At 34.6% G+C, this 16,952-nt stretch overlaps 1 protein-coding gene across 1 annotated transcript in view; it reads left to right on the plus strand.

Moving 5' to 3' along the window:
* Nucleotides 1-16,952, plus strand: part of MYCBP2 (MYC binding protein 2) — a 191,813-nt gene that overhangs the window by 127,423 nt on the left and 47,438 nt on the right. The window contains exons 51-55 of the mRNA XM_061367719.1: nt 3,400-3,516; nt 4,279-4,419; nt 12,027-12,251; nt 13,148-13,280; nt 15,223-15,348. Of these exons, the coding sequence (XP_061223703.1) occupies nt 3,400-3,516; nt 4,279-4,419; nt 12,027-12,251; nt 13,148-13,280; nt 15,223-15,348 (742 nt within the window). The remainder of the gene's footprint in view (nt 1-3,399; nt 3,517-4,278; nt 4,420-12,026; nt 12,252-13,147; nt 13,281-15,222; nt 15,349-16,952) is intronic.

Here is a 16,952-nt window from a genome sequence, read left to right on the forward strand (position 1 = left end):
AGTATCTATCTTTCTTAGAACATCATTATTTTATTTTTAATAGTTACTCTTTCTGTAGCTTTTGATTTCCCCATTTCACCCTGTCATTCGACCCTGGGGGACTAAAGTAGACATAAAGAATGGAGGAAAGCCAAAAGGTGCTGTGGCAGTGCTATAAGGAAAATACCCCAGATGAGGGGACCTCATCTTCTCACTCATCATCCTCATCATCCACTTCCTCTTAAATGCAAAGGAAAGGGTATTAAATGAGTCATTAAATCCTTTTTCAAATGAAGAAACCTGTATTAAAAGATGTGGAATTCTGAAATACCGCAAGGTTATCCTTCCCCATCTTGGTATAGCTGCAAAGGGGGCTAAGAAATACACGATTACAAAAATGATTGGGTGCTTGCCAACTTCTTACCTATACAGCACATCCTGATTTACATGAATAATCTAGTCAGCAATTTGTTGTACAGTTCCCCAGTCTGTAAATGCATCCAGCATCTGCTTGTGCTACTAACAAGATTCTTTTCTCTGCACCAACACCTCAAAATAAAAATATTTACCTTTAGTTTCCACACAATTTTTTTATCCCTCATTACATTATTTCTCTTCCTATTTTTTTTTTTTTTCAAAAAAAAAAATGTATTTTTAGGTTTTTCTCCCTTCTGTTGGAAGGGAGACTTCTGGTTACTTTATTATCTTAATTAAAAATTCCAATTCCTACTGGGTGAGATTCATCTCACAGAGCTTAATGATATCTATCCAAGCTGGTCATCATATGTGTTGTTTGCTGTTACCAAAGCACGAGAGGCATCTGGTCTAAGATGAGATAAATTGCTGGATGGAAGTGCTGGGTTCTTTTGAATTTTTGCAGTGGAAATTGACGACTGGTTCATGCAATAGCAGCTATGTTTTGTCAATAGTCTTTGTGAAAGCTAAAAATTCTTGATAAAAGTTAGGCCTCTGGTATTCTGAGGCATTACTTAGTGTTTAAAAATCTCCCTGTTTTCTTCTGCTTGCATGTTTTGTTTCTTGTTCCAAGCACTAGTCTCTTTGAAAAAGGAGCCATCTTTCTGTGCTTTATAGAGCCTGCTGCAAAAATACATTAGACCTGTCATGGTAAATCACATAATCACATAACAAACCAGGTTAGAATACTTTATGTGTGAACAGTAGTATTAGAAATAATCTAGAAAGGTAATTATTGCACTGTGCCACATGCATACGAAGCCAAGAGTACAAATTAGACATGTATTAGTCAGAGAAAGTCCAGTATACCAAATCACATTTTGCTGAGAGAAAGGACATTGTTAGAAGCTTCTTCCTCTTCATTGTCAGCCTGAAATTTAATACAACCAAAGGATGCTAACAGTGTATTCTCAGCAATGATCTGTTCTTGACTACAAATGACAAAATATTTTCATTAAGGTAGTGGAACATTCCAGTTTTGTAGTCAAACCTTACTTGAATTACAAGATGAAAATGGAATAGTATATAGTAATACAGCATATTACAATTTTGTAAAGACTTTTGCTGACCATTCAAGTTGCTAAAGGAGATTATCATAGTGATCTCTGCTCAGCCTGGAGTATATGACCTATAGGAACTGCTTCCTCCTCATCGGCTGTGAAACTTGGATTAACTAACATGCAGAAAATTTCATTCCACTTCTATTGAGGGAAACATTACCTTTCAAGCTATGTAATGTAATTCAGAGTAGCTGGAACCAAGAGGAAGGAAGCAGTTCCGATCTAGCTGAATTGGAAGTGGCAAAACTGGTAACACAGCAACAAATCTCTTGAAAACTGCTGTGCACTGGAGTACCTTAATTGCTGAGCCTTTCTGCATTAGTCACTCCTTTAGTCAGAATCCATTTAGTTATGAACTGGTTATGAGGGTTACAGGGCAGAGTTACTGAACCATAGAGAAATATTCCAGGCAAAGAGGTGCTATATCAGGAAGAAGACTCAGACAGTTAAGTTTTTCGTGATGATCAGAAATGGAATATAATTTCATCTCTTTTTTTGTTGTATTGTCTTGTCAATGGATCTGATCACTAAACTGTTTGTAGCTACAGCTTGAAGTTTTCTATTAACTAGTTAGCTGCTGCACAGGGGAAAAATGCTCTTTCCTGGCCTGTGCATATCCACATCTTGAGTGCCAGTACTTCTTCCTCTAAATTCAAGGTTTTAATTCAAGTTTAAGCTTCTTATCGTATGATTTTCTGAAGTAACATTTTTACTGCAGGGACCCTCATTTGCAAGGCTCTGTTTATGGGCCTTTCTGTGTTGAGAGTGCTGTCAGCAGGGATTCAGCCTTACATTTTTACAAGGACCTTGTAAGTCCTACTTTTGCCTGTTGAAAAATCTAGATCTTTGGAGTAACAGGGTTGTTAGTAAACAAAACCGTGCACGTTCTGGAGTAAGTTACACTTGAAATTCTTCACGTTTCTGTCTTTTTTTTTTTTTTTATTAGCTTTAAAATAAATGCCATTTTTTAAAATAAATAGTTTATTTGTGGGGAGGGAGGAAATCAGGCACTTAGCTGTTAACCTTTCATTACATTTTCCTGAGTTTATTCTTTCCATACCATTCTGTGCTGTATGTTAAGTTAGAGTTTATACTACAGTTTATACTTTTTCAGTTTTGTGTGTGGAGTTTGAAAATAACCTTACAAGAAGAAAGCTTTATACTGCATGGATAGAATATATCCACTTCTTAAAACCAAAGACCAAAAGCATGGGTTACATTTGTTCTCTATAGGATAGGTGCCTGATAATGTGTTTGAATGGTGAAAAAAATTATAGTGAATAACAACTAGGAGATTTTTGGGGGTGTGGTGAATCAAACTAATCGCAAGGAGCATCTGATCTAACCTTCCTCTGAAAAAGGGAGAAACTATTGAAAGAGATATTTGAAAAATAAAGAAGTAGAAAGATCTGTTATTTCTCTATTTTTAAATGCTTGTTTAAACTCTACAGCTAAAGAAAATATCCACATTCTGGCCAAAAAGCTGACAGCACAAATGAGAAGTGGTAATCCCAGGTTGATCAGTTACTGGAAATACTAAATTTGAAAAGGCAAAACCCTTGAAACTTGTAAGAATTAGTAAAATGAATAGAGGGCAGCAGTTAGAGGAATCAGAAGCTTGTAGTGAATATTGTGTGGTATAACACAGATCTTTCTAAGGCTGAATCAGTGCACTTTCAGGGCTTTTCTTAACTTTATGATTTTATTGGTTATAGTAAAAAAGTGAAGTTACGCACAGCAGCCATGGGAAACTAGCAACAAACTGTAACTCTAAGACTGCCATCTCATCACTGGCATTTCAGAATCTATTAAACCTACTTCTTTTACTCTTTGAGAGCTCTGTTCCAATTTTTTCTTCCTTACTGTCTTCCTTTGCTTCTCTTAGGTTCGCAAATTTGTGGCCAAGGACAGTGCAGGGCTTCGTATCCGTAGCCACCCTTCCCTTCAGAGTGAGCAAATAGGCATAGTGAAAGTCAATGGATCCATCACTTTCATTGACGAGGTAATTAAGGGATTTCTGTTGAAAATTGGGCTAAGATGTGAAGTTAATTCATGCAAATAATGTTTTTTTCATGTTTAGATGTTGACATACACAAATTAAGAACATAACAGTGTAAATCACAAAAATTAAATATTTACTAATTTAGTTTTTCAAGCTGTCATTTCCTTTTACTTACTTGAAAACCTGTGTAACAAATTTTCCAGACTAATAAGAGGAAACAAAATTCCTACAGTTCATCTTATAATAATATCTCTAAGAATTAAGGTGTTCATACCTTACTATTTCAACCCTACATAAAAATTTAGATGTAGGTGTTAATTCATTACATCTTTTGCTTACACTTCTGAAAGATCACTAGTGTGTTAGACTACTATGCATGTATGGTTTTTACAGTATAAGTTTATATGTGAGGAATATTTCTGCAGTTTACTAAGTTATAAAAGCAGTGGAAAACTGGCAAGTGGGGAACTTAAAAAAGCTTTATGAAGACTTGACTTTCCTCTTCTCTCAAAGCAACTCTTATTACTGCATGAGCTGATTTAAATTTATCTTTGCACCTTGCCTTCTAAAAAGATATGCCTCCCATTGCTTTGAAATTCTGGTTTTGTTGATGTTTCTCTTTACCTATTTCTTAATTCTGTCAGCATAGTCGTGATCACTGCTTCCTTGCTGCTGTTTGTTTGTCTGAAGTCTGTTAATCCTTACTAGCTTTGGAACAGTTACAGAAGGGCATGGCTCGTTTTTGTTGCTTGTTTCCCATAGATCCACAATGATGATGGTGTTTGGCTGAGGCTGAATGATGAGACAATAAAGAAGTATGTTCCTAACATGAATGGTTACACTGAAGCCTGGTGTCTGTCTTTTAACCAACATCTTGGCAAGAGCCTTCTGGTACCTGTTGACGTAAGTAAAAGGTGCCTTTGAAAAATATCCAAAAGGTACACTCTATCCTCATTACAAGACTTTCTTTAATTAAGGCTGCAAATGAGTCCTGAGGTAAACAATACTTTAGTTACCAAATACTACCTTATATGTGTTTGCATTTTTGAGGGCTGTTGTGTAATGAGGGTGGAGTGTAGAAAGGTATGAGGCTTTTATGTTGAAACCTCTTGTCCTAGAAGAGGAACAAAAATGCAAGGACTGCTATAACAGCATACAAAAGTATAATCAAACTAGTTTGTTGTCTGCACCAGATGTTTCTGATGTACGATTTCATTGTCCATAAAGTGTTCCACTGATGCCATGATTTCAGAAGAGTATTGCAGCCAGCAGTGAATTGATGTAACTGAGGCTTTCTTAAAAAACTGGGAAAGCTCTTCAGGCTCTGTTGCTTTTTGTGTATATTTTTGGTGAGTTTCACACCTGAATCCTTGAGTTATCAATTTATTAACTAATCAAAGAGTCCCAGAGCATCAAAACTGAGTAAAAAATTGAACTTATAAGAGGAGGCACGATGTAACACAGTAATTTTAATGGTGATCGCCATCACAACAATTCAAAGATTAGTTCTTTTCTGGAAACAAGATATAGTTTAAAAAAACAGTGTTTCTCAGAAAAATTGTTACAGTGCAGGCCTTTCTGGCTCATCCAGTTTTGTGCATTCCCTAAAATGGGCAGTACTGTGGTTTCTTCAGGGTAGAATGTGAGAACCTGATCTAACTGCAAATACCGCTGTTTAGATCTGATTGTCATCTTATATGAGCGAGCTGATGCTGCTGTTCCAGTGAAACAGGACTGTTTGCTAGTAGCCAACTGTGAAAGTTCATAAATCCCCTGTGGCTGCAGCCTGTGTTCTAGCACTGTTGCTCCCTGCCCATGTCAGAGTGGTTGGAACTAGATAATCTTTAAGGTCCCTTGCAACCAAAACTACTCTATAAATCTATGATGTGACTAGATTATCTTCGTATTCACTGTTTTGTCTATAAACTATTCATTATTTTGGGAATTACTTTAATATTGCATTTGGGAAGCAAAGTATTTCTGTAGTCAGCCATCAGACCCTCAACACTGATGATGGGCATACTTACCTGATTTGTTGTAGAATACATGAAAACACAGACAAAAAAATCAGCTTTGCTTAAAATGTTTTGCCTTAGAAATTGATGCACATGAGAATTGCTATATTATACTTCCACAAAACAATATTTGTATGCAGCAGTTGCATTTTACCCGTTCACTGGTGATAAAAGTAAAATCACCTTGACTAAGTAGTTAACTTCAGTAAATATTGTAAGTCTGGATGGGTATTACATTTTATAGATTTTTTGTTTTGTTTTGTTTTTTAGTTTAACTATTTCTAATTCTTTTTTACTTGCTGAAGGGAATAGTTTTGAGCTTAGCAGTTATGTATGTGATTAGCGAGAAGTTTCTGCTCACCACATACATGACTTTCAAATACCTCTATCACACTCTTACTTCTAGAGAAGAACATACCCTGTGCTCCCTGAGAAAAGCCTGAAAGGAAATGGCTGTCATAAATAACATTCAATCTTGATAATGTAATCTTGAGAATTAAAATTTTATTTGAATAAGTAGGTCAGGTATAATCAAATGTGAAAAACAGTATTTAATTATCATACATTTCATTCTTCTGTAAACTTCAAATAAAATTCTTTTTTTTTTTTTTTTTTTCTTAATTGGTGTTGTAAATTAGTTTTGATACTAGACTATTAAGAGCAGGTAGATATGCCTGATTTTCTTTTAAGTAGCCAGTTGCATTACATCTTTAATGACACAAGGTGAAACAACACATGCTTGCTTAGTTTCTGATAAGCAATGGCCAACATAGTAGAAATCTTAACAGAAGCAACTATTGTAACAATGTAGCTGTACATAATGAGATGTATTTTGAACTAATTTTAGATGGAAGGTTTATTTGCATCTCTCATATACTTTCAAATTTTTGAAAGGACTTAGCACATCCTGAAACTATTGGATTTCATTATGACCATACATAAGCATAAAGATTTGTCATTTGATTCATAATAATAAGAGATAAAAGGAAAAACTGTTCTCTAATAGTTTCTTTCTTAAAGGCCACAGAACAAAAGTCAAGGTTCAGTGGCTTTACTTCTGAGTGCCTTAGCCTTTACTGCATGCTTTTCCAGCATTACGCACCACACAACTTTACGAAATTCAAGAAACTCTTTTGTAAGCTCCTGATCTTTGTAGTTCAGCTTAAAACTCTTTTTTTCTGCTAAATCTTGATCATCCCTTAAGTAAATAAAATCTCATTACATTTTCTAAAAATATGTAAAAAAAGTGTATTTTTAAAAGCAAGCTGTAAAGCTTCGTCACTGTATTAATTGAACAGTGAACAAAAAAACCCCAGCATTTTGCAGCAGTGTTAATTTTGGCCTCTTGTCCTCTTGAGACATATGTTGTATCCACATTTTATTTATTGACATTAACTAGATATTTTATGGTAAAACAAACATTGAATATCATAGATTTCCTAAATATTTAGTTTCTTCTGTATATTTTGACCAAAGCTGTTATATTTAAAGACAAATGATCTTAGGATAGTGAAGATCCATTGTAGTTACTATTTATCTGAGCTGTGGTCGTTTACCTGCTTAGAAAATCTGCATAGTTGTTTCTGTTCCTCTTGTTGCTCTTGTGCTTTCATGAGAAACTGCTATACAGCCATGGATCTGAAACTGTGCTTCCAATCCATTGTAGGCAATGTGATTATGAGACTATGAATTTAATAGACTCCGACTTTGGATAAACTGCTTCCATCCCTAGTAGTCACTTTTCTTTTGTGACATTCAGTTAACTTTTTGAGAAAGTACTTGTGAAGTTCCTTAACCATTTATGTTCTTATGCTTACACACAGTATTTAGTGGAAAGGTACAAATGTCATAAACCAGTACACATTAGGAAGCAATAAATTCAATCTTGATTAAACTCTGGAACATGACTTCTAATAAATCATATTCTAAATATGGTTTTGATACTTAATTTTAAATATAAAACTTTACTATAAGGCATATTGTACCCTGCTGGCCAGTTATATCATTACATTACTCAACCCCCAGGCAGGCAAGCAGGATTGAGAAACTGCATTTTTTTAAAAAGCCATTATTGCAGTAGAAGAAAGAACCCGAATTAGTATATAGACTGCAGTGTTTGGTCACAGAACCTCGGAAAGCTGAATGTGCTGTGGAAACATTGAAGGACATTTACAAGAGATTTCTACCATCTTTTAGGCATGATGGAAGGCAGTTGGGAAGGAAGATAATGTTGAATAAAATGTCGAGATGTTTTTTTCAAAGCTAAGGCATAAGCCTTAATAATACTGAGATTCTGAATACTTCTCAATGATCTGCTACTTTTTGCTGGCAAATTTAAGTAACTTTTTTTCTTCCCCTGAAACTTTATTGAAAAAAAGTATTAATTCCTGATTTTTTTTTTTCTTTTTTCTTTTTGGAAGGGAAAGCTTGAAAGGAAAAAAAGGACCTAAATTTGCAGATAGTAGCATAAGGATTAAATATTGAGCTTGTATTTAGTACGTTCTTCAGAATGAAAACTAGAATACATGCATGATCTGTTCAGCTAAACTAACATACAGTGTGGTAATAGCCAGGAAGCTCTAAAGCTCCCAGACAAAAGGAGAGCTTCTAGTTTGATCATCTTAGTGTTGAGAAGCCGGCATGGTCCCATTTCACTACTGTTGGTTTCCTTTGTGTTTTACATGTACAGCTTTACAACATACAAAAATAGATCTTTAAAGTGATACTTAATTATTTTATGTACAGGTAGTCCATATTTCTCTGTAGAAGTCCATGGCAAAGTATGAGACATGCTGCAAAAATAAGTCAGTTAATCTGTGTTGGATACTTATGAAATCCACTCTCATTAGGCAAGCATGGGCTTCTTATAGTTTTTGTAGTTTTATTTCAAATTGATAAGCCTTTACCCTGCCAGTCTTCCTATCTAAGTCCCTCCCCACCTTCCTCGGTGGCCCAGACATATCTTACTAGGGCATTGGTACCTCTTTCTGTTTTAAGTAGAGGTACTGTAAATTCGAAAGAACTCCTGGTGTTTTGACAGTCTCTCTGTTTGTCAAAAGCAGAAATCATTTGTGTTACTGCAACTTGTTGTAAGCAGATGTTTGGCAAACAGAACGTAACTGAATGGTTTACTTCTGTCATGAGACAGACACACGGATTTACTTACTTTAGCATGTGAATGTCTTTCAAGGAATACAGGGAAGGCATGCCAAGAGTGTTTTGTACTTGTTTCAGCTTAAAGGGGTTCCTTGCCTTTTCTTTAATTACTGTTAAATTTTAATGTGACTGCTGTCCAATGATTTCACTTGGTTTCCCTAGCAGAATGGGGATAGGAAATGAGACTTCATTTCCTGTTTGTGGAGATAAAAATCTGGATGTGCCAAAGGGATTCTGTCATAAATACCTATTATTAGTACTACTGTATACATACTATTAATCCTTTTATTTGACAGGAAAAGTGAAAAATTATTTGAAATTAGTAGAAACCAGTTTATGGAGAAAAAAATGGTTTCTTTCTCATGTTTTCCAGTGGTTAATAAATGCTGTCCTAGCTGTTCTGCGAGAGGAAAAAATACACAGAACAGCAGTACTCATTTCTAGAGTTTTTTGTTACTTGTTATAACATTAATGAAGCCTCTCTGGCAGCTCTATTTAGTTTATGATAGTTCATAACGAACTAGTAAATGCATTTTCTATTTTATGAAACTGATGAAATCTTAGTATTCTCCTTACAGCCCTCTGAAATTTTTGGCTCTGGTGAGGAGCGCATTATTGATGTACAAACTGGTGAAATCATTCTGTGCAAGTGAATTGCTTTCAGCAACAGAGAGCTTAGCCCTTCTACATCTATTCAGTTCTGACTTGGTGACTAAAAGTCCATGTGCATTTGGCTTACAATAGTTGAAATTACCTTTTGGAACAGCAGACCACCTTGCTGTACAAAACCAGGGTTTGTGGTGAGACCAACTACTGTTTCATTGTAACAGAAGCAAGGGATTTTTCTCTGCACGAAGTCTCCAGCTTTATAAGGAATGTCTGGCTCTTAATTTCAGTAAATGGCATGACACACTACATCCATTTTGAGCTTTTGACATGCTGAACTGGTTTTGTTTAATGGATGATTTGCCATGGTGAGCAATGGACTGGGGTGACTTGATCAGGAAAGGAAAACTTTTCTCCTTTTGCAAAACAATCTGCCAGTAAATTTACATGTGGAGAAAGTTTGCATTATAGTACCTCGAACTTCTTCCTCCAGTGTTTCTCTGTTCCCATTTCTTTGTTGATATATGTCTTTTTTTCAAACTTTGTTGCTCAGAATGTCTTTAATGCTAGCCAAGGAGTAAGGGATTTGGACATTTTTACATGGACTTCCAAAGCTTTACCCCTTAAGGTGAGTTAAATGACAGGAACAGTCACTCTGTATCTTGTGTTTTCAGATTGTACATTATGACTCAATTTCACACTAAATATTACTTTGAATTATGTTTACAGGAAATGGCAGATTTGCATATGGTGCTGTATCTGTGTCTCTTCCTTTAGGATGAGAAAAAGTACCAGGGCAGATTATTGAATTTTCCTTAACCCATAAGTAGCATTTTCCTTTTTTAACAAACCAGATTAGAAATTGAGTGATGGCCTAGTAACACAATGAAGGCTTTCATTCTCATTGATGCACCATGTCCTAGTAATTTTTTTTTGTCATTGGAGTGTTCACATTAAGTTGCAGCATTTAATAAGATGATATTCTTATGAGGAAAGCCACAAATATTTAATAAATACTTAACCCATTCTTAATCCTTTTATTCTTAAATTATAAAATGATAGGAACAAGTTATGTTATGTACAGTTAAGCACTTAAAGTCATCTGCAGAAGTGCTTCTCTAAATCACTTTGTAGCTCTGTAGCAATTTAGAATCAAGTTTTTTTTTCCAAAGGCATTGTAATGAAGATGCCACATGGTATTTGTTTACAGGTTTAAAAACTTGTTTTTCCACTTAATCTTTTTCCCCAAAATAGCAAACTGCTTTATTATTATGTCAAAATCTAGACATATTTAATCTGTCTTTAAAACATACAGATTGATGTTTTTTTTTTCGTTGAACCAATTTACCTCAGCTTTCATTAACTTGCTTTGAAAGTTAGGTACTTACAGAACAGATTCATTGTTTGTATAAAGGCTTCTTGTAGAGACTGTAGTATTAGTCTGGACATAGTGCACAGACCAGAAAGCTGAAAGTATGATAATTAAAGAGATTAAGAAAATACATGTGTTATTTTCTTTTTAGTTAATAGAGAAGTTTGGTTTAAAGCAGGTGATAGTATTCTAAAAAGCAGGAATTGAACTCATGGAAGGTGTTACAGACTGCGGGTGCAAAAATTACCAGCACATTCAGAAGAAATTAAATAAATCTATAGAAATCAAATTCATAAATAAATATTAAGGAAAATAGCAAATAGCCTCCAACATCCATAATAAAAAGACATTAAATGTAGTTGATGTATAAAAGACAGACCACTATTAAGGACTTGTATGCTAATTCTAAAGAGCATCTCCTGTTGCCACTGCTAAACACAGTATATTGGACTAGATGATCCACTGTCTTCATCCTATAGGGCATTTCTTAGTTCTTAACTTTCACTTGTTCCTTTAAAAGCAGCTAATACTTGCATTATAAGCATAATAGAGCTCGCTCCTGCTTCTTACTTGCTTTCTTCTGAAAAAAAATGCATTTCTTTACTCCTGTACCTTGTATTTTGTGCACAAGAGCCTTTTTCTTCAGGCTATGGCTGGCTGAAAAATTTATGCTAATATTTCAGTAACTACCAGTTTTTCTCACTAGGAAACTCAAAAATTGTTTTCTCATTTCAGATTTCAGTGTAGATTTTCTCTGTAATTGGTACCAGGTGAAATAAATTTGCAGACCATTTTTATTCTCATAGTGAAAATAATAAATATGCACTAATATTGACGTACATTTAAGAATCTATGGTGTTGCTGTTCTTTGTCTTTACTCTAAATTAACAAGGTATTCTAAATGTTAAATCAAAAGAAGCATATCATTTGGAAAGAGATAATACTCAAATTCCCTTTACACAGCCCCAAACTTTTTGTCAGAATTTCAGAAATATAGCAGGAAGAAAGCATGTATACTGATAAATGTCAGTATGAAATGAGGTTTAGTGAAAGGGTTTAGAATAAATAATTTGTCTATAGTGGTAGATATGAGATACTACTTTTATATAAATGGTTAAGTTTATACCATCTTTGTTTCAGGAGTAATATGGTGACTTTCCAGTTAATATCCAATATACTAGTAGTTAGTTGTTCATCGTTGCACATTAAAATTAGCAATATTAACTAGTACCTCTTTTAGCTTTGAAATTTAGCTATTGTAGTCTTAAAATAAGTATTAATTATCTAAAGAGTTCAAAGGTATTATTAATAGGTTTTACTCTGTTTTGTTTTGCCTTTTTTTTTTTTTTTAAATTTCTCAGGAATCTAGGTGTAATACTGATGATTTTTTCAAAGACCTAAATTCACACTGCCCACAGGAAGCAGTGATGCAAGAACAAGATATGCCATTCCTTCGAGGTGGACCTGGAGTGTACAAGGTAGTGAAGACTGGCCCATCAGGTCACAACATCAGAAGCTGCCCTAACCTTAGAGGTATCCCAATTGGAATGTTAGTTCTGGGAAACAAAGTCAAGGCAGTGGGCGAGGTATGGATCCTTGTAGCTTCAGTTCATGTCTTCATAGATACCAGTATATAACAGTAGTAAACACAGCAAAAGAATCTGCCCCTGTACAGGTTTGCTTTTCCAACCCTCACAATAAATACTAACCTATGAACTTGGTTTGTATTATAAGTACTAATGCAATTATGTCTTTTGCCTTTTAGCTGTGTGTTTTGATTGGAATAATGTTAAAATTGTATTGCAGTTGCATATGCTTGCTTATGTATTTCTGTTACGGTTACTGTTATGCCACAAAATAACGTTTCATGCTCAACTTTTTTGTCGTATTCTTTGACAGAATTTTGTTTAATTGAAAAGATTTTTTTTCTAGGATCTAACCAATTAACACATTCTGTTTCTCTGTATTGATTGTATTCATTTGTTCAGTCGCTGAACTATTGTTACTGTTCCCAGCTGTGGTATTTTATGGTTAAGAAGGGCTTAAGGATGAAGTGTGTCATGCTATTTCCTAAATATAATATCAGGGAAAAAATTAGTACTTGTACAAACTTTGCATAAAGAACTTGGTATTACAATTCTACTGTTGCAGCCACCAATAAAAGGCATGTTTTGATGAATATCTCCTTCAAGTTTTTATATGGCTTTTTTTGGGGTGTTCTGAAGTTGTGTTGGCGTTTTGCTTCTTTTGAACGTAAACAGGTCTAAGATTTTTGTAAATGTGCCATAAGTAGATTTGGTACTTCAGTCTGCCTCAGCCTGTGGCCTTAATTTAAGAAACCTTTTTTTTTTTTTTACATTTCTTTTGTAATATAAAGATTGGAATGAATGTGTTTTTCGTGTACTATAAGAAGTTGCTGAATAATGCTACTGAATTATCTGAAAAGTAAATAAATTGCACTTTTTTTATGTGTGTGCATCAGGTGACTAATTCAGAAGGGACATGGGTGCAAATGGATAAGAACAGCATGGTAGAGTTCTGTGAAAGTGATGAAGGCGAGGCATGGTCGTTAGCTAGAGACAGAGGTGGAAACCAGTATCTCCGACATGAAGATGGCAAGTTGTTGTTTTGTTTTTTTAATCTAACTTATTAAAAATTAAGCAATCTAAACGCGACAAAGAAGCAGAGACAGAATTGAGTTTTAAGCAGGTATAACATTTATTTACACTTTTTCATTTGAGTTACTTTGCACAGTTGGACTTCAAAGTTACTTAGAAATATACTTCAAATATTTTTTAAAATAATAGTTAAAATATTTCCCCATGTTTTCTTCTGTACCCGTTACCAATCATAATTTTAACCATCCTTCTATCAGCGAAGAAGGGGAACAACCAGGAGCTTTTAACGTGTAAATTATGGACAGGGGAATAGTGTTTTCTTGCTACTTAGCACAGTGTCTTTTTTGTAGTCATAGATTCTCCATTTTTGGTTATGTCTAATAATGTCAAGTTCTAAGGAGTTCAAAGAGCACAAGTAGATTCTAGAAATCGAGTATTTGTGAATTAGAACAATACCTTGCTGTTGAAAGCATATTTATTCAAAACATCATTTCCTTTTCTAATATGAGGCTGTTTGCTTTTCCAGTAGAAAATTATTTCTCTGAAGTTAATAAATTAAGCAGTGTGCAGAAATTTCCACTCAAGAGTACTTATTTTGAGTAAATATAACCTAAATTTAAATACCTTCACAGTATTTTGTGTATTTTTAGTCTTTTCTAGTTTTAGTAATTTCAGATGTCATTTCATCTTTTCTGAAATTCCTCGGTGCTTTAAGAAAGAATTCCCAAGTTTGGAAGAATTTAAATAAGACCCTTTCTTGAAGGTCTGTCTTCAGCTTCTTGATACTTCTCTAATGAAAGATGTCTTCAAGTACAGAATTGTTTTCACAGAAAAACAGAAATGCAAGCTCCAGACTTAGAGGTCAAAACGCTGTAGCAGGACTTTTACAGTGCATAGGGATACCATTTTAGAAACTTTCCTAAGCCTCAAAGAAACTTTGTCCTAAACCTCGACATGTCTGGTATTATTCCTTTCTAGATGAATCTATGTTTTTATAAGTAGGGTGAAGATAGGTGTATCTTGTGCATCTACCTACAGCAGTTTCAGTAGTTATTAGTGCAGTTACTAATATTTCAACCTATTTCGTGTTCCTACTCTATTTTAGTACCAGGTGAAACTAATGTGCTTAAGTGACATCTGAAAATTATTTTAATTAATTGCTTTTATTTACCGTGAAATTAATTAGAACTACTCTTTGTCATCAGTTTCAATGCTTTTGCTAGAGGAAAATAACTAGTATTTGGAGGATCTCCAACTGCATTTGCATCTGTTTTTATCCAGAAATAATACCATCTTTAAAATTACTTTTGTATTTTCCTTATTTAATAAAATTATAATAAAATTCTCAAAAAAAGTAGTATTTCTGTCAGAGACAAAACAAAAGCCTTACTGAAACCACAAGTCTTTAGCCAGGTATCCAGATGCTTCAGCTGAAACACTACAGCAAGATCTGCATTTGCCTCCAACTAAGAAAATTCCGTTTGCTTTCTTTGAGCTGATAATTAATTTTTTTTTCTTTTTAATTTGGCTGTGTGTATCTTGTAAATGTTTGTACTCTGAAAGGCAGTTTTGGCCTGAAATGTAGTTTTCTAGCAAATATAACAATTGCGGTCTAGAGCATAAACATTGAATGGTGTGATGTCACTGAAAAACAAAGTGTCCAGCATGTTCCAAAGTGGCATATGACAGCAAAATTGACAGCAACTCGGTCAAACATAAAAGCAGTCTGCACTGTATTAAGTCTTCATCTTTATGTTTTTAGAGCATGAGCTCCTAAGAGAGATGTGCTTTTGTTTTCGAAGAGAATTGGGCATAAGTGGAAGAGTGCTATCTGTGGGGAAAAAAATATCACTCCTTTGCTTTGTGACTGATCATTCCAATGTAAACCAGTTACAAAGAAGGTCTAATTCTGAAGTGGTATGTTGGGTTTTTTTCACAGAACAAATTCTTCTAGATCAAAATGTTCAGACTCCTCCCCCAAGCCCTTTTTCAATACAAGCTTTCAGTAAGGGGACAAGCTGTAGTAATGGACAAGGGTTTGATTACGGCCTTGGAAATAACAAAGGTACGTTTATACACTCATATTTTAAAAAATCATGGTTTTCTTAACTTTGTGTGTATTTTTATTACTCATTTCCTACTCTTTTAGGCCCTATGAGATGATCTCCAAAACACATAAGCAGTAGTGCAGTGAATTGCAAGGTGTTTTACAAAGCACGTAGTTAGTGCTACAACTGCCTTTTTTCTGCTTTACTATCACTCAGTCTAAATACTCTGTATAAAAAGGGTCATCAAAGATCTGTAACTTACAGTTGAGGCTTTCTGTAGCAGCAGATACAAAACTATAATGCAGAAATCAGAAATACATACTTGTAAAACAAGATAATGAAAACTGTTCGATTTAGAAAGCTGTGCTTTACATTGGTGAGAAACATTTGTAAACACTTCTCACCTGTCCTGACCTTTTAAGAGCCTCTAATGGGATGGCAAGATAAAAAGATACCATCTGAGATTTAAGTTGTAAAACTGAAGTTACCTTTCAGTCTCAGTAAACTGAAACTGCATACCTTCTGTTTATTCATTGAATAGATCTAGAAGAGTTAGTAATACAGAAGGGACTTTTGTTGAGGCAGATGTCCCTGAGAAATATTACTGAAACATGGAGCTTTGTCATTCTGCTCTTATATCGCTGTAGTCTGTCCATGCTGCTACGAACATGGGCCTAAAGTGTGCAATGTGTTTCTAACACCAGCATATCTTTCTAGTGGTCTTCTAGATAAAATAACTTGATTTAAGACTTGTTTTAAAAAAAGAAAAGATGAAGGGGAGAAGATTATTCCTACATGTTCTAGTCTGATGTTTCCATAGCAACAAAGTTTTATATCACTTCAGTGTTCTACTGCATAAAGAAGCAGTTCATACTTGTCCATGCATTCCTATAGGAACCCACCTTTTATTTATTTTTTTAAACAAAAGCTGGAACAGTTGAAGTGTTTTCTTTTTGATTTATAGGTTTTTTTATAGAACTATTTTTCCCACTTCAGCTGTACTCTTTTCAAAGTAATGGTTCAGTCACAGAAGTGGAAGTGTTTAAGATATTCAGTGTGTGAGGCAGTATTACAGGTTGTCTCTCAGCATCAATTATTTTTTTTCTGCAGAAGCATATTGTGAAAATATTTCATTTTCTGTTGTCCAAAGATAAAATCTTGGAGATCAATATGCTGTATTAACAGGTATCTTAGTTTTTGAAGACCTCATGATTCTTTTTAATAGATCCTATCTTAAAGAGTTCCTAAGGTGTTTCTTTGGGATATTACAGTTACAGAAAGTTTGGAGCTACTCCTGGTATTGAAATCCATGCCATTTTATTCATAATATTCTCTTGACATGCCCTCAGGCTGTGCTGTTTAGTGTGAGTGAGCAATTTGGGTAGATGACTGACTTCATTCTGTGTACTGTCATTCTTCTAAATTGCCCAAGAGCGGAGAGTTGGTGGCAACTAGATTGGAAGAATAATTACATTATTTTCCCAAAATAGAAGCCCTCATCTGTATCATTACTTTGCATACAGTCATTTGCCTTCTCAGGTCTATGAGGCTTTGAGTTTTGTGGAAAACAAAAAAAACGAAGGCACAAGCACAATCTCTTAGGGGAACTTCTGCATGAAGC

This window comes from Neopsephotus bourkii, unplaced genomic scaffold (assembly GCF_033783945.1).
Source record: "Neopsephotus bourkii isolate Nb327-2 ecotype Australia unplaced genomic scaffold, CSIRO-AGI_Nbou_v1 NB_1394, whole genome shotgun sequence".
Taxonomy (NCBI): Eukaryota; Metazoa; Chordata; class Aves; order Psittaciformes; family Psittacidae; genus Neopsephotus; species Neopsephotus bourkii.